The sequence below is a fragment of the Gracilinanus agilis genome, chromosome 2 (genome assembly GCF_016433145.1).
Source record: "Gracilinanus agilis isolate LMUSP501 chromosome 2, AgileGrace, whole genome shotgun sequence".
Taxonomy (NCBI): Eukaryota; Metazoa; Chordata; class Mammalia; order Didelphimorphia; family Didelphidae; genus Gracilinanus; species Gracilinanus agilis.
The window spans coordinates 114,009,577-114,032,051 of record NC_058131.1 but is presented as its reverse complement, the minus strand read 5'-3'; the positions used below and the strand labels follow the sequence as shown (position 1 = coordinate 114,032,051).

Sequence of the window (22,475 nt, the reverse complement as noted above, 5' to 3'; positions counted from 1 at the left end):
TTTTCCCTTCTGATTTTGGTTGCATTGTTTTTGTTTGTACAAAAACTTTTTAATGGAATCAAAATTATTTATATTACATTTTGTAATTTTTTTCCAACTTTTGCTTGGTTTTAAAATTTTCCCTTTCCCATAGATCTGACAAGTATACTATTCTGTGTTGACTCCATTTACTTATAGTTTCCTTCTTTATATTCAGGTCATTCACTCATTTTGAATTTATCTTAGTGTAAAGTGTGAGATGTTATATAAACCTAATCTCTCCCATATTGTTTTCCAATTTTCCCAACAGTTTTTGTCAAATAGTGGATTTTTGTCCCCAAAATTAGGCTCTTTGGGTTTATCATACACTGTCTTGCTGACACCACTTACCCCAAGTGTATTCCACTGATCCTCCCTTCTGTCTCTTAGCCAGTACCATATCATTTTGTTGACCGTTGCTTTATAGTATAGTTTAATATCTGGTACTGCTAGGCCACCTTCCTTCACTTCTTTTTCATTATTTCCCTTGATATTCTTGATCTTTTGTTTTTCCAAATGAACTTTGCTATAGTTTTTTCTAATTCAGTAAAAAAGTTTTTTGGTAGTTTGATCGGTATGGCACTAAATAGGTAAATTAATTTGGGTAGAATGATCATTTTTATTATATTAGCTCGTCCTACCCATGAGCACTTAATGTTTTTCCAATTGTTTAGATCTAGTTTTAATTGTTTGGAAAGTTTTTTGTAGTTGTGTTCGTATAATTCCTGTGTTTGTTTTGGTAGATAGATTCCCAAGTATTTTATGTTGTCTAGGGTGATTTTAAATGGGGTTTCTCTTTCTACCTCTTGTTGTTGTGATGTGTTAGAAATATATAGAAATGCTGATGATTTATGAGCATATATTTTGTGTCCTGCAAATTTGCTCTCAGCTTTTTAGTTGATTCTCTAGGATTTTTTAAGTAGACCATCATATCTTCTGCAAAGAGTGATAGCTTAGTCTCCTCATTGCCTATTTTAATACCTTCAATTTCTTTTTCTTCTCTAATTGCTACTGCTAGTGTTTCTAGTACAATGTTAAATAATAGAGGTGATAATGGGCATCCTTGTTTCACGCCTGATCTTATTGGAAAGGCTTCTAATTTATCCCCATTACACATAATGCTTCTTGATAGTTTTAGATATATACTGCTTATTATTTTTAGGAAAGGTCCTTCTGTTACTATGCTTTCTACTGTTTTAATAGGAATGGAAGTTGTATTTTGTCAAAGGCTTTTTCAGCATCTATTGAGATAATCATGTGGTTTTGGTGGTTTGCTTGTTGATATGGTCAATTATGTGGGTGGTTTTCCTTATGTTGAACCATCCTTGCATTCCTGGTATAAATCCCACCTGATCATAATAAATAACCCTCGTGATCACTTGCTGGATCTTTTTGCTAGTTGTTTAAGATTTTTGCATCTATGTTTATTAAGGAGATTGGTCTGTAGTTTTCTTTCTCTGTTTTTGATCTACTTGGCTTTGGGATCAGTACCATATTTGTATCATGTGTATTATGTGAAAGAGTTTATATAGTATTGGAATTAGTTGTTCTTTGAAGGTTTGATAGAATTCACTTGTGAATCCATCTGGTCCTGGGGATTTTTTTTAGGGAGTTCTTTGATGGCTTGTTCAATTTCTTTTTTTTTTTTTTTGATGGGACTATTTAAATATTCTATTTCTTCTACTGTTAATGTAGGCAGTTTTATATTTTTGTAAATATTCATCCATCTCACCTAAGTTGCTATATTTATCACCACATAATTGGGCAAAATAGTTTAATGATTGCCTTGATTTCTTCTTCATTAGAGGTGAGGTCTCCCTTTTCATCTTTGATACTGAGAATTTGGTTTTCTTCTTTCCTTTTTTTAATTAGATTGACCAGTACTTTGTCAATTTTCTTTGTTTTTTCAAAGTACCAGCTTCTAGTCTTATTTATTAATTCAATAGTTCTTTTATTTTCAATTTTATTATTATCTCTAATTTGGTCTTTAAGCTGGGGATTTTTAATTTGTTCCCTTTCTAGTTTTTTAATTTGCATGCCCAGTTGAACATGCACTAAAGGATATAAATTTCCCCGAGTACTGCCTTAGCTGCATCCCATGAAGTTGTGTAGAATTACCATTCTCTTCAATGAAATTATTCATTTTTTCTATGATTTCTTCTTTAAATAACTGGTTTTGGAGAATCATTATTTAATTTCCAATTATTTTTTGATTTGCTTATCTATGTGCGCTTATTATTATTTTTATTGCATTATCCAAAAAGGTTACATTAATTATTTCTGCTCTTTTGCATTCGTTTGCAATGCTTCTATGCCCTATTTCATGGTCAGTCTTTGTGAATGTACCATGTGCAGCCGAAAAAAAAGTATTCCTTTTTTTTCCCTATTTATTTTTCTCCACATATCTATTAAATCTAATTTTTCTAATATTTCATTCACTTCTTATTTATTTTTTAGTTTGATTTATCTAGATCTGAAAGAGGAATATTTAGATCTCCCACTAGTATAGTTTTACTATCCATTTCCTTTTTGAGCTCTGCCAGTTTCTCCTTTAGGAATTTGGATGCTATACCATTTGGTTCATGCATGTGGAGTACTGTTATTTTCTCATTGTCTATACTGCCTTTTATCAGAATGTAAATACCTTCCATGTCTCTTTTAATCAGACCTATTTTTACTTTGGCTTTGTCAGAAATCATGATCTCCACTCCTGCCTTCTTTTTTTTAGTTGAAGCCCAAAAGATTTTGCTCCAGCCCTTGACCTTAAACCTGTGTATGTCCACCCGCCTTATATGTCTTTCTTGTGGATAATCCATGGTAGGATTTTGGTTTCTAATCCACTCTGCTTTTTGCTTCCGTTTTATGGGTTAGTTCATCCCATTCACATTCAGAGTTATAATTTATCAGTTGTGTATTTCCCAACATTTTGGTATCCTCGCTTAGTTCTACCCCTTCTTCTTACACTATTTCCTTTTAAACCAGTGGCTTGTTTTAAACCAGTCCCCCTTGTTCCCTCCCTTGATTTACTTACCTTTCCACCTCCTTCCTTATTATTCCCCTTTTTATTTTTTAAGGCCTCATGAATTATTTTCCCCCTCTCCTCCCCTCCCTTTTTTGACCTCCCCATTCCCCTTCTCCCCTTGGTTTATCCCTTCTGAAGTTCTCAGTAGGGTTTGATAGAATTCTATATCCCAATGGATATAGCTACTCTTCCTTCTCAGGGTTAATTCCACTGAGAGTAAGGTTTAAATATTACCTCTTAATGATCTCTTCCTCGCCTATTCATCCTTTCCTCTTCCCGTGCCCTCTTTGTGTGGTGTAGAATATCCTATTTTTCTTATTCATTCAAGTTTCTCTTTGTGCCGTCAACTATTCACCCCCCGCTTTCCCCCCCCATATCATGTTAGACCATGTAATAGTCCAACCTCTCCCTATGAATAATTCTTCTAATTACTATAATAGTGAATACAGTTTTTGAAAAATTACACACAACATTCCTCCATTTAGAAATATAAACAATTTGATCTTATTGATGCCCTTAAAGAAGCAAATTTAAAAATAAAGGTTTTTTCTTTCTTTCCCCTCTTGTTTCTTATTTACCTTTTCATGTTTCTCTTTGTTTTTGTGGTTAGATATTGAACTTTCCATTTAGTCCTGGTGTTTTCTGTGCAAATATTTGGAAATCTATCTTGTTCAATGCCCATACTTTCCCCTGGAAGTTTATAAGCATTTTTGATGGGTAGGTGATTGTAGTCATGGTTGTAGACCCATTTCTCTTGCCTTTCTGAATATCATATTCCAAGCCTTGCTTTTAGTGTGGAGGCTGCCAGATCCTGTGTGATCCTGATTGGTGCTCCTTGATATCTGAATTGTCTCTTTCTGGCTTGTAAGATTTTTTTCTTTTACTTGGAAGCTCTTGAATTTGGCTATTATATTCCTGGGGGTTGTCTTTTCAGGGTTTATTGTAGACGGTGATCTATGGATCCTTTCTATGTGTGTATTGCCCTCTTGTTGAAGAACTTCAGGGCAGTTTTGTTGTAAAAATTATTCTTGTAGTATGGAGTCCAAATTTCTATTAATTTCTGCTTTTTCAAGATGACCAATGATTCTCAAATTGTCTCTTCTAGATCTGTTTCTTTGTCAATTTCTCAGTGAAATATTTAATATTTCCTTGTATTTTATCAGTGTTTTGACTTTGTTTTATTTGTTGTCTTGAGAGGTCATTGGCTTTTACTTGCCCAATTCTGGTCTTTAGAGACTGATATTCTGTTATAACTTTTGATTTTCCTTTTCAATTTGGTCTATCCTGTTTTCCAGCTGTTTGATTTTGGTCTCCAACATGCTTATCAATTCTTTTGATTTTGGGGCATATTTCTTCAGTTGGGAGTTTCTGTCTTTTATCCTTTTATTTTCCTTTTGAGCCATTTCCCACTTCTCTTGCCAAATCTCTTCCATCTTTCTGATGATCTCATATTTGAACTCTTCAGGAGCTTGTGACCATTTTTCATTTTTGGGGGAAGGTTTGGATATGATTACTTGTTTGTTCTCTTTTGTTGTTTACTCTGTTGTCTGGATATTTTCTATGTAAAAGTTGTCAAGTGTTAAAGATTTCTTCTTAATCTTTCTCTTTTGAGGTTCTTGTGACAGGCTTGCCATTATTATTATTTCTTTCTCAGTCAGAAGTCTGGGTGAGGCAGACAGACTTTCTTCCTAGCCTATCAAACTGTGGAGCATTTTTGGTCTGAGTCACAGCAAAGTGATCCCTCTTAGTTTTATCCTCATGCCCAGGGTCGGTCTGCGCTCTTTAGGCCCCTGAGGTCTCAAGTATAGTTGTTCTCAGGAGGAAGCCACCTGGTGGTCTCTTTGCTTGCTCCTGTCAGAAGCTCCTTTAACAGTTTCAGGGTGCTGCTTCCAGTCATGCATCCCTCTGCACTGGGTCCCCACCCAAGGCCTGTGCCTGCGCTCAAGGTCCACGTCCTCCTCTGTGTCCGTGCTTGCATGTGCATTCAACGTCCGAGCCTGAATTCCAGATCTGTATTCAAAGTCCGTGTGTTCTTTAGCCTCTTGGGGTCTTAAGGCTTGCTGCTCTCAGAAGCAGGCCCTGGTGATCCCAGGTAGCTGCCAAGAACTAAATGAATCCCCCAAACTTGCTCTAACTCTTGTGCGCTGGCTTTGGCACAGTAGGTGGGGGCAGGGTGTGGGGGTTGCTCAGCTCCCATTTTCGTGAGAGCTATTTCACCCCCCTATAGAGTGGAAATGACCTGATTCCACATACCTTGATTACTGCGCCCTGTTGTGGGGTCCCTTCATTCGTCTGGATTTGTTTTTATTTCCTCTTGAGGAGTCCTATCTCTGTGCGTTAGGAGAGGTTAAATAGCTGCTTCTACTCTGCCACCATTTTAACACGGAAGTCTCTAAAGCTCTTTAATTAAGTGTTGTCAAGAGCTTTATTTTGCTTTAGTTTCTCTTTTAATTATTGAAAGTAAACATATATATATATATATGTCTATTTATTCAAATTAAGAGTCACATTTCATTTTGATGAATGATAATAGAGTATAATCGTTTTTTATGAAAAAGTCTTCCAGTTTAGTTAATCTACAATACTAACTATATTTACTATTTTACTTTAGGTCAATTGCAAAAGAGCTTGCAGACTGGCTTATTAGCAACAATGTTGTTGAGCATATATTTGGACCAAATTTACATATAGAGGTTTGTAAAAAAAATCAGCTGGGTTTCCTTTATTCTTGGTAGATGAAAATATTTTGTGTATTGAACACATATGTCCCTTTTTTTCCAGATTATCAAACAGTGCCAAGTGATTTTGAATTTTCTGGCAGCAGAAGGACGACTAAGTACTCAACACATAGATTGCATTTGGGCTGCAGCACAGGTAAAGAAATTTTTAGTTAAAGAAATTAATTAAATTAAAGGGGAAGAAATTAAAGGACTTTGTTTTTAACCATCTTAAAAATGTTTCCAATTATTTTATTAGAATTCATTAGTTTTGGGTTTTTTTGTTTCACCCCCCCCCCTTTTTTTTTTTTTTTTTTTTAAATAAAACCCTTACCTTCCATCTTGGAGTCAATACTGTGTATTGGCTCCAAGGCAGAACAGTGGTAAGGGTAGGCAGTGGGGGTCAAGTGACTTGCCCAGGATCACACAGCTGTCTGAGTGTCTGAGGCCAGATTTGAACCTAGGACCTCCTGTCTCTAGGCCTGGCTCTCAAACCACTGAGTTTTAACATCGTGAAAACTGCCACAATTCGCTCTCCTTTTTCCCTCTCAGAGAATCATCTCAAAAAATGGTATTTTTTTAAGTGGAGAAAAGATAAAGAGAAAACAAAATCACCTAACTCATCAATATAGTGGGAAATGTCTGGAACATATATTAAGTGTTCCACATCTTTGTACTTTCCGCTTCTTCAAAGAAATGTCTTCTGTTTCATATTTTTTCTTTTGAATCTCACTTGTTCTTTTTAATTTTGCAATATTCTCTGCAATTCTCATTTAATAAAAATTACAAAGGAATAATTCACATTAATGCCTTTATTCCATTTTCATTGTGGTTGTTAGGTATTTGTTGCATATATACATTATGTTTAAGTAGACATTCTAAGCTGCGTAGTAACTACATTTCAGGCATGGGAGACAGTTTATTCAAAGGCATTGAGGAAGGAAGTATAATGGAACATCAAGTTCAGTTTAGCCAGAATATAGGCAATAATATATGATAAAGGTAGTTTCGAGCCAAGATGACAAAGGCTTTAAATACTGTTAAAAGTAGTTTATATTGTTCAAGGATGATAGGGAGCCACTGGAGTTATTAAGTACAGGGATAGACGTGGTCAAACTCATGCTTTCAAAGAGTATTGAAGATAATTTGGAGGAGAAAAAAGTCTGGAGTTAGAGAAATGAATTAGGAAACACTATTTTAGATAGGAAGAAGGCATGCCCTGAACTTAGATGATACCCATGTGAATGAAAGAGAATGGGATCAATGATAGAAATATGGATGTTGAAAGTAAATTATTTGGGTGGCAGGTAGGTGGCTTATTCCATTGAGAGCTGGGTAGAGACAGGAGATCGTGAGTTCAAGTCTGGCCACATACATTTCTTAGCTGTGTGACCCTGAGCAAGGAACTTAACCCCCACTGGCTAGCCCTAACTTCCCTTCTCCCTTGGAATCAAAATACACAGTATTGACTCTTAAGATGGGAGGTAAAAGTTTTTTTTTGTTTCTTTTTTTAAAGTATATAATCTCACAACTAATTGGATGTATGAAGTTTGAAAGAAAGGGTAGAGTTTGAGATGACAGTGAAGTAGTAGTAGTAGAGGAAGTCTATGGTTCAGTTTGATAGAGTGCCAGGTTTAGAGTTAGGAAGTTCAGATTCAGCTCCAGATACCAGCTTTGAGATCCTGGGCAAGTGACTTAACCCTGTTCTCCTCATTTTCCTCATCTTTAAAATGAATTGAAGTAGGAAATGGCAAACCATTCCAGGATCTTATCAAGAAAACTTCAAACAGGGTCTAAAATTGTTGGATGTGATGAATAAAGGAATAGTGAACCTGGTTTATAAAAAGGATGATGATATCTTCTTCAGAGGCTTTAAGTATTTATTAAGTACCTGGTATGTCCCAGGTGCTGAGGTTATAAGTAGAAAGAATGAAAAAGTCCTTATTTATATTGAGTTTACATTCTAACAGAAGAGACAAATACATATAAAATATATATCCATTTGTGTGTACACATAGGGCAATAGTAGGCATAGATCAAGAAAAGCTTCCTGTAGAAATTGTTGTCTATACTGCATCTTAAAGGTAAAAGAGAAGCTTTATGAGGATAGAAATTAGGAAGCCATGCATTCCAGGCATGAGAACAACCCACTGCTGAGTTCCTTCTGGATATCCAATTTTGGAATCTGTAAGAGGGAGATTTAGGTATTTTATAAATATGTATATTTAAAGTATGGCCCCCAGGAATCAACAATTCAGGTTGATTCCTTAATTAAATTAGACCCAAGTCAGGATTGGGTTTAAGGTAGTTTATTTACAATTAGGAAGGTAAAAGGTAGGTAAATAGAGAGAGGGAGAAGCCAGTCCAGGCCTGGAGAGGCCTGGATGGAGAGAGAGGGTTAAAAGGCTAAACTAGGTTACAAGCCACAAGACTTTAGAAATCAGAGAGGCTATAAGCCTACTTAAGGCAGAGTTTGGAAACGCCAAGGTAGGCCAAGGAAGTCAGCCTAACTTACCCACGTGACAATTCAGAGTAGAAGCATCCTGAGGTCTCAGTGGAGCACCTTCAGCACCAAGTCCTAAGCTGAAACTCCTGAACTCCTTCCACTCCTGAACTAACTTTACCAGGTTGTAACCCACATATTTAAAGAGATAGCTTCTCTTGTCATTTCCTGTGGGCCACCTCTAATTCAAGTGGACTAATGACAGCATCTACACTGATTTGGACTGCCCAAAGGGTAGTCTCTTGTTTTTGATTTGATGCTTATTGTCATGTGTGGTTAATTTATCTCCACTCCCCTTTTGAGGGAGGTGGGGATGATATAATCTAGATTGTCAGGTGTGATTAAATTATCTCCACTTCCCTTGAGGAAGGTGGGGACCATATAATCTAGATGCCTAGGGTAAGTAGATTTTTAACTATGAATGGGCTAGAGTTAATTTCATTTACACAAATCCTGGATTGTCCATGTTTCATTCTCTTTTGACTGTATTTCTGATCTCCAGATATCCTTACATGTTTTGTCACAACCCCCTATCCTTCAAACATTTCGGCTCCATTTTATATGTTGTCTTTCCCCATTATAGTGTAAGCACCTTGAGGGCTTACTTTATGCTTGTATTTATGTACCCAGAAATTATCACAGTGCCTGCCATAGAATAGGATTGTTGTTTGCCTGTCAGGGCAAAGGCAGAGAGATGACAGATGGAATATCCTGAATGAATAATAGAAAGAAATACTTTTTTTACTGGGTCTTGAGAATATAGGAGGGAGAGTATTGTCCATTGAATTTGGAAAGGTATAATTGGGGCCAGGATATGATGGGCTAAAAGCTAAATGGAGAAGTTTATATTTTATTCTAGAGTCAATAAGAAGCCACTAAAATTGATTGAATAGAGGAATGAGTTGGTTAGATCTCCGTTTAAGGAAAATTACTTGTCAGTAGAATGTAGGATATACTAAAATAGTGAGAAACTTGTAGAAAGATATAGTTATGAGGCTTTTGCAATAATATAGGCAAGGGGTGAAGAGACTCTGGACTTCTTAATAGAAATATAGAAGTGTCAGATGTTAAGATGTTGTAAAGTATAAAGGACTAATCATTAGATATGGTAAGTGAGTGAGAGTGATGAGTCAACTAGCATTTATTATGTGTCTGCCAATTTAAATTATCCATTAGTTAGTAGATATATAGATCTGAATACCATCTACCTAGTAGAAATGATAATTAAACCATAAGTAGTTGATGAGATTATTCAGGAGACAAGATAGGAGCTGAATCAGAGTAGTTTTATAAAAATCCATAGGGGAAACAGTATGTGGGTTAGAACAGTGGTCATCTGTGTAGAAAAGTAACTCTTAGGTTGAGAAGAATTGGGTTGGAGTAAAGACTATTAAATTTGACAGTTAAGAAGTCATTGGTTACTTTTATTTATTTATTTTTAAGCCCTTACCTTCCATCTTAGAATCAATACTCTGTATTGGTTCCAAGGCAGAAGAGTGGTAAAAGCTAGGCAATGGGAGTCAAGTGACTTGTCCAGGGTCACATAACTAGGAAGTATCTAAGGCCAAATTTGAACCCAGGACCTCCTGTTTCTAAGCTTGGCTCTTACCCACTGAGCCATCTATCTGCCCTCTGTTGGTTACTTTTAAAAGGTTAGAACATTTTAGAATGACTTGATGGTCAGTATACTTTAGCTACCATAAGTTTCATTGGTTGTAAAATTTTTACCGTGGACTTCAAAAGAGGAAAAATCCAGTGAGTAATGGAGATAGAGGAAGAATACAAAAAATGAAAATGAGGTACAAGGAGTATTTTGACTCTTACACTACAACCAATATCAGAGAGCATTTAAAATATCAGTGCAGGGGAAGATACTCTGTGATTCAAGTCTTTATAATGACTAATAGAAAAAGTAATCTAGGATAAAAGGAAGTTTGCTTACTATGAAGCAAGAATTCCAGAGGGCATAGTGGAACCTGAAGGCAAATTTTGATTGTGATATTGGTTTGGTTAAGGGGAAAAGAGATAGGACAACATATTCCTCTTTGCCTTTTCTTTGTCAAACTATTTATTTCTTAAATAATCCTGTAGAGAACAACCTAGTTAGCATTTTCTTGATCCCTTTCATCATTTACATCTCTGATCTTTAGCTCATTTATAACTAAGCAAGGTCTTTGCTGGAATATACTGTGTAGACTTCAATCTAATTCTTCAAATGTGTTTTGAGCTAAGGCACACACTTGTTTTAGTCACAGAGTAATAGAATCAGAGTTAAAAGGGATCTCAAAGACTTTTCTATTGCATTGAATACATATCTGAACAAGAAGACTCCTTTAAAACTACCAAAGTAGTCATCTTGCCTTTATTTGTTGACTTCTCACAGTATAAAAACCACTACCTCTAGAAGAGAGTATTTATAATATGAAAATAACTCTTTATCAAATGCATTTTTATCTTCTTTTTTCCTTCTTTGACTCAGTTTTTGGTAAGCAAATTCTCTTGTTTAAAACATTATCTTATTTGGTGTTATTTGTATCTTAAATAGTCATATAGTCTGTGTATTTCACCAAATCATTGATAATCTTGTTAAACTGCATAAGGCCTAGTATAGACCCTCAGGGCATTTCCTTGAAGATATCCCTCTAAGTGATATTGAATCATTAATCACTATTCTATTCATTTGGCATTTTTAACTCTTTCTTTTTTTCAAATAAGGCTCCACAAACTACTGTCTGCTTGTTTTTGTAAGGCTTAATTGCTGAAAATGTTTTTTACAAGTCCACTTCCTTTAAAAGAGGTAAAAACCTTTCTTAACTTTTGGGCCTTACAAACATTTGACTCATGGGTGATAATTTTAAGATTCTTTATCTAATCGAAATTCCCCAGTATTTTATGTATAGCTAGTTTGAGTAACTGAATGCTTTGCTAAAATCTAGGTAAAGGTGGGCGCAGTCAAGATAGCAGCTTAGAAACAGTAAACATTTATAACTAAGCAAGGTCTTTGCTGGAATATACTGTGTAGACTTCAATCTAATTCTTCAAATGTGTTTTGAGCTAAGGCACACACTTGTTTTAGTCACAGGGTAATAGAATCAGAGTTAAAAGGGATCTCAAAGACTTTTCTATTGCATTGAATACATATCTGAACAAGAAGACTCCTTTAAAACTTTAAAAGTAAAACTTTAAAAGTAAAAGTTAACTCCTCTGTGAAAACTCTTCCATGCCAATCACAAACAAAGCTCTTTAAGTAGAAGAGAAAACCAAATTCAACAAGACTGAGCTGGGGGCCCTTTGCTCTATTCAATTTAAAAGATATGTAGAGAAGGTGGAATTCTCTGGTTTAAGGAGAAGAAAGAAGGAAGGTCCCAGGACCCTTCCCCCACCTACTGTGGTGATACTTGGACTGTTGTTGGGATCTTAGGTCCAGGGCTCCAATTGGGGCAAAGTTCCTTGCTACCACAAGTTTTCAATGCTCAGGGCTCTGTTCATAGCTGGCAAGAGGGAGCTGGAGGAGAGAAGCAGAGAAGGGGGCAGGTTGGCCACAGATTTCAACCTCCACACCTCTATTTTAGGACTCTCCCTCTGGAAGTTTTGACCTCAGGGCACATTTAGCTCTTTAGATCCGTTCATTTGGATTAATCCAGTTTATCAGTAGTACATAGAAGAAGACTCTAAAGGGGTTCTAACCCCTACCTACTGCACTGAGACTGGAGGTAGGAATCTAGCTGACTGAGATTCCAGGGGGAAGGCTGTAACCCTAATGGAGTAACTTGGTACCACCATAGGAAACTCAGGGCTCTGTCTAGACAGCTGGCAAAAAGGAGTAGAGAGAAGGACCAGAGTAGTTGGGCTCCACAACTTTACTTTAATCTTTGGCCTCTGCTGGCAGCTGGGGAAGATCTGGCCTCAGGGCACATTAATGTAACTGTTCAGCTCTATCAGCCTAATTCAGTTAATCTGCAGTGCAAAGAAGAAGCCCCTTCAGGGCAGAAAAGCCCAAACTCACAGATCCAGCAAATAAACAAAGGAGCAAGAATATGGCCTATTGGGAGGGGGAAAGAAGGAAAAAATATGAATTAACCACAGAAAAATAAAAAAGAAATTACAATCAACAGCTTCTATTCAGGTAATAAACAAAGGACAAATGGAATGAAGGAGGACCAAGGAACACCAATAAAAAACTCAGAAACTCCAGTGAATTAGACTCAGCCTCTAGAAGAACTTAAAACACAGTTCAAAAAACAATTAAGAGAGCTTGAAGAAAATTGAGGAAAAAAACTTAAAGAGCAAAATAGGTCATCTAGGAACAGAGGCACATGAACAAGAAATCCCATCTTCACAATAGTGTCTTACAGCCAAAATTGACCAGCTCAAAAAAATGAAGCAAAAAAAGGAAAAGATAAAAACAATGACCTACAAAGAAAATAGATCAAAGGAAAAGGAGGATCAAAGTCATGAATGAAATTCAGTCTTTAAAAATTAGAATTGAAAAATTAGAAGCGAATGACTTTATAAGGCAGCAAGATTCTATAAAACAAAGTCAAAAGAAAAAAAATTGAGGATAATATAAAACACCTAATTGATAAAACAACAGATGTGGAAAATAGATCAAGGAAGAGATAGTTTAAGAATTATTGGACTACCTGAAAATCATGACCTAAGAAAAAGCCAAAGGAGTACTCAGGAAAATTTATATCCCTGAGTGCATATATCAACAAATCAGAGTGGGAAGTGGTCAATAAATTGGGAATTCAAATTAAAAATCCCGAAATAAAAACTAAATTGGAAATCCTAAAAATCAAAGGAGAAATTAATCAAATTGAAAGTAAGTGAACTATTGAACTAATAAATAAGAGTAGGAGTTGGTACTTTGAAAAAAAAAACGAATAAAATAAAGTACTTGTAAATCTAATAAAAAAAGAAAATCAAATTAACAGTATTAAAGATGAAAAGGGCAACCTCACCTCTAATGAAGCGAAAATTAAGATAATTATTAAGAATTATTTTGCCCAGCTATGTGGCAATAAATATGACAATCTAGGTGAAATGGGTGAATATCTACAAAAATATAAATTGCCTAGATTAACAAAAGAGGAAATAGAATACTTAAATAATTCCGTCTCAGAAAAAGAAATTGAACAAGCCATCAAGGAACTCCCTATGAAAAAATCCCCAGGGCCAGATGGATTCACAAGTGAATTCTATCAAACATTTAAGAAACGACTAATCTCAAACACTATACAAACTCTTTGACAAAATAAGCAATGAAGGAGTTTAACCAAATTCCTTTTATGACACAAATATGGCACTGATTCCAAAGCCAGGCAGACTAAAAACAGAAAGAAAATGACAGACCAATCTCCTTAATGAACATAGACGCAAAAAATCTTAAATAGAATGTTGGCAAAAAGACTCCAGCAAATTATCACAGGGATTATTCACTATGATCAGGTGGGATTTATACCTGGAATGCAAGGATGGTTTAATATTAGGAAAACTATCCACATGATTGACCATATCAGTAATTAAACCAACAGAAATCACATGATTATCTCACTAGAAGCAGAAAAAGCCTTTGACAAAATACAACACTCATTCCTATTGAAAACACTAGAAAGTATTGGAATAAAGGGACTTTCTTAAATATAATAAAGAGTATATTAAAACCATCAGTAAGCACCATCTGCAATAGGGATAAATTAGAAACCTTCCCAATGAGATCAGGAATGAAGCAAGGATGCCCATTATCACCTCTATTATTTAATACTGTACTAGAAACACTAGCAGTCACAATTGGAGAAGAAAAAGAAATTGAAGTGATTAAAGTAGGGACGAGCTAATATAATAAAAATTACAATCTGCCCAAATTAATTTACTTATTTAGTGCCATACTTATCAAACTACCAAGAAACTTTTTACTCAATTGAAAAAAATTATAACGAAGTTCATTTGGAAGAACAAAAGATCAAAAATATCAAGGGGACTAATGAAAAAAATTTGAAGGATGGGGGCCTAGCCACTACTAGATCTTAAACTGTACTACATAGCAGTCATCATCAAAACAATATGGTACTAGCTAAGAGATAGAAGGGTGGATCAATGGAATAGACTGGGGGTAAATAACCTCAGCAAGCTAGTGTACAAGAAACCCCAAACTCCCAGCTTTTGGGACAGAAACCCACTATTTGACAAAAACTGCTGAGAAAATAGAAAACAGTAAGAGAGAGATTAGCTTTAGATCAACAGTTCACACCCTATACCAAGATAAATTCAGAATGGGTAAATGACTTAAATATAAAGAAGGAAACTATAAGTAAATTAGGTAAACATAGAATAGTATACCTGTCAGGTTTATGGGAAAGGAAAGAATTTAAGAACAAGCAAGAAATAGAGAATATTACAAAATGTAAAATGAATAATTTCGATTACATTAAAAAGGTATTTTTGTACAAAGAAAACCAATGCAACCACAATTAGAAGGGAAGCAAGGAATTGGGGGGAAAATATAACAAGAACCTCTGACCAAGGTCTAATTTCTTGAATTTATAAGGAGCTAAGTCAGATTTACAAAAAAATCAAGCCATTCCCCAATCAGGAAATCATCGAGGGACATGAATAGGCAGTTTTCATATAAAGAAATCAAAACTATCAATAAGCACATGAAAAAGTGTTCTAAATCTCATAATTAGAGAAATAGAAATCAAAACAACTATGAGGTACCACCTCACACCTACCAGATTGGCCAATATGACAGCAAAGGAAAGTCATAAATATTGGAAGGGAGGAGGCAAAATTGGGACACTAATACAGTGCTGGTAGAGCTGTGAAATCATGGAACCATTGTGGAGAGCAATTTTGAATTATGCCCAAAGGGCTTTAAAAGACTGCCTGCCCTTTGATCCATCATTCCCACTTCTGGGTTTGTACCCCAAGGAGATAAGGAAAAATACTTGTACAAAAATATTTATAGCAGCAAAAAATTGGGAAATGAGGGAGTACCCATTGATTAGGGAATGGCTGAACAAATTGTGGTATCTGTTGGTGATGGAATATTATTGTGCTGAAAGGAATGATGAATGGGAAGAATTTCATGTGACCTGGAAAGACCTCCAGGAACTGATTCAGAGTGAAAGGAGAAGAAGCAGGTGAACCTTATACACAGAGACGGATACACTGTGGCAGAATGGAATGTAATAGGCTTTTCTACTAGCAGCAATGCAATGACCCAGAACAATTTAAAGGGATTTATGAGAGAGAACACATCCATATCCAAAGAAAGAACTGTGGGAATAGAAATACAGAAGAAAAACCTATGATCATGGTTTGATGAGGATATGATTAGAGTTTTGATGTTAAATCACTCTTTTGCAAATATGAGTATAATGGAAATAGGTTTTGAGCAATAATACATGTATAACCCAGAGAAATTGCTCATCAACTCTGGGAGATGGGAGGGAGGAGGCGAGGAAAGATTATGAATTATGTAACCATGGAAAAACATTCCAAAAAAATAAAAATTCAGATATGTTATACAGATCTACTTTCATCATTTGCTTGATTTACTGGACAGTTTAATATTTGTTATTTAGCTTTCACTGCTAGGTCCTCTTTGATGAAACCAAATTACCACTTAGTTATTGCTCATTCCATTCCTAAATGTTTTCTGATCTTCTTTCTATAGCTATATTCAATAATTTTACCTGAAATTGATATTGCACTCATTAGAATCATGTTTATGCACTCTGTGCTCTTCCTTTTCTTTTTATTTTTTTGCAGTCACATCATAACTTTAAAAACAAAAAGTTGATGAGTTTTCATAGAGAGTCACACCACTCACTTTAGACTGATGTTTAGACTATAGGCCATATGTTTTTACTGATTTTGTTTCATGAATGCATTAAGCAGTCTAGTGAAACCCTTTCCACAATAATATTTTTAAATGCATTCAAATTCATAGGAATACAAGGGAAATTAATTATTAAAAAGTAACAGCTATCAACTTTTTCTTTAAAGTTCACTGATCCTGACATAAGAATGGGTGCTTTAGAAATTTTCCCCTTGTTCATCCTAATTATTTCTGTTTTTTCACAGTTTAATTATTAGAAATGTCCTTGCTTACTTTAGTAGATAAGGCTTTCACTACCTTTTCTTCCTTTGTCTTTTTTAAAAATTTAAACTTTTATTTTCTAAGCAATGTATAAGCAGTAAAAATAGGACCCTTTGAAATCTGAGCTCAAATCTAAAGTGAATGATATATTATTCCTTGGTTTTGCTCTCTTTCTCTCATACATTCTGAATTGTAGTGGCTATTATTCTCTACACTTCCTATAATTTTTCTTGAAACCTGAACCATGTGTCTTTGAAGGTAGAAGACATAGAAGATCAGTAAGGGCTAGGCAATTGGAGTTAAGTGAGTTGTTCTGAGTCACATAGCTAGGAAGTATGAGGCCACATTTGAAGTCAGCACCTAGTTACCTCCAATTTGTATAATTTTCATCTCAGCAACCCATTCCTATATTTGTTGAGAATTAAGTAGTACAAAAGTTTCCCTTCTTAAGTTATTCCACTTTTCCAAGGATGAAGTTATCATTAAGAAAAATTAGTAAATTTTGTTTTCATCTCCAGCAGATGCTGAAATTATTCATCACTATCACATTTTGATAGTACCCTAGACCTCTAGATCTGTTTCCTAGACTCATCTCTTTCCTTTGTAGTTCAGGTCATCTCTTTAACTCTCCTAACACAGTATCTCTTCATGCTTCTTCCTCCTTTGATGTTTACATAGGTATATCTTAATGTGCAATTTTATTCTGCCCTAAATATTACTTGTTTTATTCCTTTTAAAATAAGCTATTAAAACATATTCTAGTTTTTTGTTTTGTTTTAAATCTTTACCTTTTATCTTCAAATCATCACTTTGTATAGATTCTAAGGCAGAAGAATGGTAAGGGCTGGGTAGTGGACATTGTGTAAATGGAATTAGCTCATCCTCATTCATTGTTAGACTCTAGCCATCAGAAATAATGTCACCCCACCCAACTTAGAATTAAGTGGGGAGGGGAATATCAGTTACCCACAGGTGATAATAAGTAACAAATAAAAAACAAGGGACTGCCATTTGGGCAGTCCCAAAACAGTGTTGAGGCTGCCATTTGTCCACTTGAAAATTGGAGTTGGATGCAGGAAGTGATGAAAGATGCTATCTTTTAAATATGATGCCTTCCTGTGGAGGCAGTTGGCGCTTTGAACTTGGTGTTGAAGAATCTCTGGTGAGACCTCAGACTGCTTCCCTCTGATTTGTCACATGGGTAAGTTAAGCTGGCTTCCTTTCTCCTCTCTTGGTGTTTCTGGAGGCTCTAGCCTCAAGGAGGATTCTCTTGCCTCTCTAATTGAAAAAGGCCTTGTGGCTAGAAGCCTTGTTTAATTAACCTCTGTGCTTCTTTGCTGGGGCTGTCAAATTCTTATCTAGTGCAGACCTGGTCCGGGCCAGAGTTTCTCTCTCTCAATTTCCCTACCTTCAACCTTCCTAATTGTAAATAAACTTCCATAAAAAGTCATCCTGACTTGGGACTATTATAATTTGAAATCGAGTTAATCCGATTTCTGGCAACCATGTCTTAAATATCTAGTTTCCCCTCTTATAACATTAAGTGCTGGGAGCCATCAAACCCACCCTGTCTGACATGTCGCAGGTGGAAATCCGAGGAACTGTCCTCAAGGAGGATGGAAATACCCACTCAGATTCTCTTATTAATACACTCTATTATTGGAATTATAATGATCAATAATACTACTCAATCCCAGGGAAATACAGAAGAATAATTGCTGAAGGCTGCCTAGGGCCTCTATAGACCTCCAGGAAAATCCCACTCTTATATGTAATGATACAGAAATTCCCCTAAACCAGTGATGGGCAAACTATGACCTACGGGCCAGATGCGACCCCCAGAAATGTTCTATCCAACAGTGGGACATTATTCTTAATATGACGAATACAATGAGTAGGATACAATACAATGAAACTTCAAAAGAGTTGCCTTAGAAACACACTGACAGATGAGCATTTCCTTTCCTTTGGTACCCTCTTTAAAAAGTTTGCCCATCACTGCCCTAAACTCATTTCTTAACAACCTTACAGAAAGTGATCTAATGTTAAAGACTTTTCCTGCTTATGTACCAATCTGGATAAGGGATCATTTAGGGGATATTCCTAGGCATAAATCCCCAACAAAACTGTACTTAGATTTTCCATTCCCATACACAGAAGCTTAGGTAATGGGAAATGACAAGCCTCCATGATTCAGTATGTTAACATAGGAAGGACAATAGATGAAACATAGAGAAGTTGTTCCATGAAAAGACTGGTACGTCCCACCCTACCGAACTGTTTTGTTAACCCTGTAGCCTAGGAAACATGTCAAACATACCTTTGAAAAATATTGAAAATTACTGGAGAATGAAAAGTTTTTAGTAATGAAGCTAATGTATGACTTATTCATATCTCCAGGAAAAAATGTATGTTGAAAATGAAATTCCATGCCAGCCATATGTGTAATCTTTAAAGTATATAAAAATAAAGACAGGCCCAAACCTGATCAGAGCTTTCTCTGTGATGCCTGGCAGAAACTCTGACATGCTCATTTTCCTTTCTTCTTCTGCTGAAGCCGTCATCCTCCAAGGGACCTCTGGACATACGTGGGCTGGACCCCCACAATTAAGTGACTTACCCAGGTTCACACAGCTACAAAGTATCTGAAGCCATATTTGAACCCAAGATCTCCTGTCGCCAGCCAGGCTTTCCATCCACAGAACTACTTAGTTTCCCTCCAAATCTGTATTCTGTTAATGTAGTCTCTTCTCACCAGGTTTCCATGGTCGCTTTGCAGTCAACATTTTTTACTCTCTCTAGTTTATTTTGCTTTTTAGACATAACTTTGTGCATAGACACCTGAAGAATATGTGTTTTCTTAAGGTACCATATAAAATTTTTGTGACATGTGAATTTCATATTGCTCTTCTCATTACTGTGTCATAGATTCTCTAACAGCTACCTTGCTTTATATTCTTAGGCAGTTTGGTCATTTCACCCTTCCATTTTAGATTGAAGCCCTTTTAATTGAAGTCCAGACTAGCACATTCTCATCAATCTTTGTCTCATATACTCCTTTCTTGTCTAAGAACCCTTTTATTCCTTTATTGTTCCTTATGACTCAGATTTAAAGTTCATTCTCCTGTACCATTTTTTAATACAACTCTTAATTGTTTACTTTTCTCCTCTTCTGCACCGTTTGTTTGGAAATAATCTTAAAATATTTTCTGTATCTTAAGGTCTTTAGTTCCTTGACCAAGATTTCATTATCTGTACCAGTTCTTTCTAAATTACTTCTCCCGCTATCATTTGTGCTTTTCAGTCAGCCAAAACTACTTTTTTCCCCCCATTATTACATGGTTTCTTATCTGATGACTTCTTTGAGATCATCTTCTTACTCATTCACACACACATACATATATATATTTGCATAAATACATATACACAGACACAGACACAGACACACACACACACACACACACACACACACACACACATATATATATATATATAAAATGACAAGTAGCTTTTTCTTTAGATGCTTTAGCTCACTCCTCTTTGGATGGGACTCTATGTTCTGTACTTTCTAGGAATTCAACATTAGATATGGGGGAGAGATATAAATGTTGGATATGGAAGAGGACAAAAGTAAAAATTGCAGATAGGATCAATAAAAGGTTGAAATTCTCTTTTCTCTTGTTTTACTCTTATGCCATATGACGGCAAACTACTACAGATTCTCAGAAACTCAGGAAGACTTGTTAACTCATATAAACTGAAGTGAACAGAACCAGGAGAACAAGTTATATAATAACTAGACTAATGTAAAAGAAAACAGCTTTGAAAGAATCAAGAACTCTCATTAATGAAGTAACCAGTCATGATATCAGAAGACTAATGATGAAGCATGTCTCTCACTTTTTATGGAAAAAAAAGATAGCTGTAGAATAGGAAATTACTCCCTCTTTACCATCCCAGGCCCACAAAAGTAATAGAAACATTGATGTAAAGAATTTACTTTCACATTTTATACATCACCTTGTGGTATTGGATACAATCAAAAGCTTTAAGAAATTTAGTTTTTAAAAAAAATTATAGTTTTTCTTTTAATAGATAAAGTGTCATTAATGTAAAAGAAAAAACTATAAATTTTGACATTATTGAGTTCTTAGTATTATGTGTTCTGAAAATAAAAAGTTAAAAGCCAACTGATTTCTTTTCAGCTTTCCAATAAACTGAAAATTTTTGATATTTCATTCAAGATTTTATCATAATATAAACCTTCAGAGAATTTTTTGTTTAATACTGCAGGAGCAGAAAAAAGAATCCTTCATATTATTTTCATGAGTACATACACCCATATAAACAGTAAAGTAATAAACAATACAGAGGTGATATCATATAGCATTTTTTGCTGAATATAGTTTTTATCTCTATTTCACTAACCACATTATGTTTTGATTTTGGCATTAACTAAACCTTTTTATGTTTGTATTTCTAAAATGTAAATTTATTAAGAACTAAACATATTAGGAGAAGTTGTGTGGCTCAGTGGATTGAGAGCTAGGCCTGGAAGTGGTAGGTATAGGATTCAAATCTGGCCTCAGACTCTTCCAAGCTTTGTGACCCTGGGAAAGTTACTTAGCTCCAGGTGCCTAGCCCTTACCACTCTTCTTCCTTGGAACCTATACTTAGTATTGACTCTTAGAAGGTATGGGCTTAAAAAAAAAAGAAACATTAGCATTTTGTAAAATTGTAACAAAAACCACTTGTAGCAAGTATATTATTTGTACTGTTATGCTACTTTATATTTTTTTAAAAACTGTAATTTGACTTTTAATTAATTATAAGAATACTTTACCACTACATATAATGGATGTAAAGATCAATGTATTTTATCTAGTTAATTTGCTATTCACTATCATGCTTTATGTTAATGTACTTTTCCTATTCCATATTTATAAATGTGAACTTTCTTCTTTTCCAGTTGAAACATTGTAGTCGGTACATACATGACTTGTTTCCTTCCCTTATCAAGAATTTGGATCCTGTCCCACTTAGACATCTTCTTAATCTAGTTTCAGCTCTTCATCCAAGTGGTCATACAGAACAAGTAAGACGTTAAAATTTTTTTCTATTTGTAAGAAGTTGGAAAATGTATTGTCTAGAACAAGAATTCTTAGCCTGATATCCAGGAAATTAAAAAATACTTTTGAGTTGTTTTCCATTGTTATTTTTATGTATTTATGTATTCATTTATTTATTTATTTATTTTTTTAATTTTAAGCCCTTAACTTCTGTGTATTGACTTATAGGTTGAAGAGTGGTAAGGGTAGGCAATGGGGGTCAAGTGACTTGCCCAGGGTCACACAGCTGGGAAGTGTCTGAGGCTGGATTTGAACCTAGGACCTCCTGTCTCTAGGCCTGGCTCTCAATCCACTGAGCTACCCAGCTGCCCCTTTATGTATTTTTTTGATAAAGTGCTGGACTTGGAATCAAGAATCCCTTAGTTGAAATCCAACCTCAGATATTTCCTGGCTGTGCACGTCACTTCACCCCTGATTTGTCTGAGTTTTATTTATCCATAAAATGGGGGTTAATAATAGCAATATGCTAGTATTGTGAAGATAAAATGAGATAATATATGTAAAATGCTTTGCAAATCTTAAAATGTTGGCTATTAGTAAAAATTGTGTGTAGTCCATAGGTTTTCCTAGATTGGCAACTTGGTAGAGTCTTTTAACAGAAAAAAGTTTAATAATCTCTGGACTATGGTTATATATTGCTACTGAAAAGAGATACCTCTTCTGAATATATGATTTTGACTTTTAATGCTACTTAAATAACTAACTTCATATTTTCTCTCCATTTTTGTAGACCTTATATTTGGCATCTATGCTTATTAAAGCATTGTGGAATAATGCTCTAGCAGCTAAGGCCCAACTTTCAAAACAGAGTTCTTTTGCATCTTTGCTCAATACTAACCTCCCTATGGGAAATAAGAAAGGTAAGGAAAAAAATAATATGTACTTCAGTGTTTCAAAATGAATTCTTTTTTTAGATGAAAATTTTTCTTGACTTTTGAGCTATGTTATAAATTAAATACAGATTTTTGCATGGGATACA

At 35.2% G+C, this 22,475-nt stretch overlaps 1 protein-coding gene across 1 annotated transcript in view; it reads left to right on the top strand.

Moving 5' to 3' along the window:
* USP34 (ubiquitin specific peptidase 34) overlaps positions 1 to 22,475 on the top strand; it is a 362,663-nt gene that overhangs the window by 152,973 nt on the left and 187,215 nt on the right. Inside the window, exons 9-12 of the mRNA XM_044659479.1 lie at positions 5,652 to 5,733; positions 5,822 to 5,914; positions 21,337 to 21,462; positions 22,227 to 22,356. Coding sequence (XP_044515414.1) covers positions 5,652 to 5,733; positions 5,822 to 5,914; positions 21,337 to 21,462; positions 22,227 to 22,356 — 431 coding nt within the window. The remainder of the gene's footprint in view (positions 1 to 5,651; positions 5,734 to 5,821; positions 5,915 to 21,336; positions 21,463 to 22,226; positions 22,357 to 22,475) is intronic.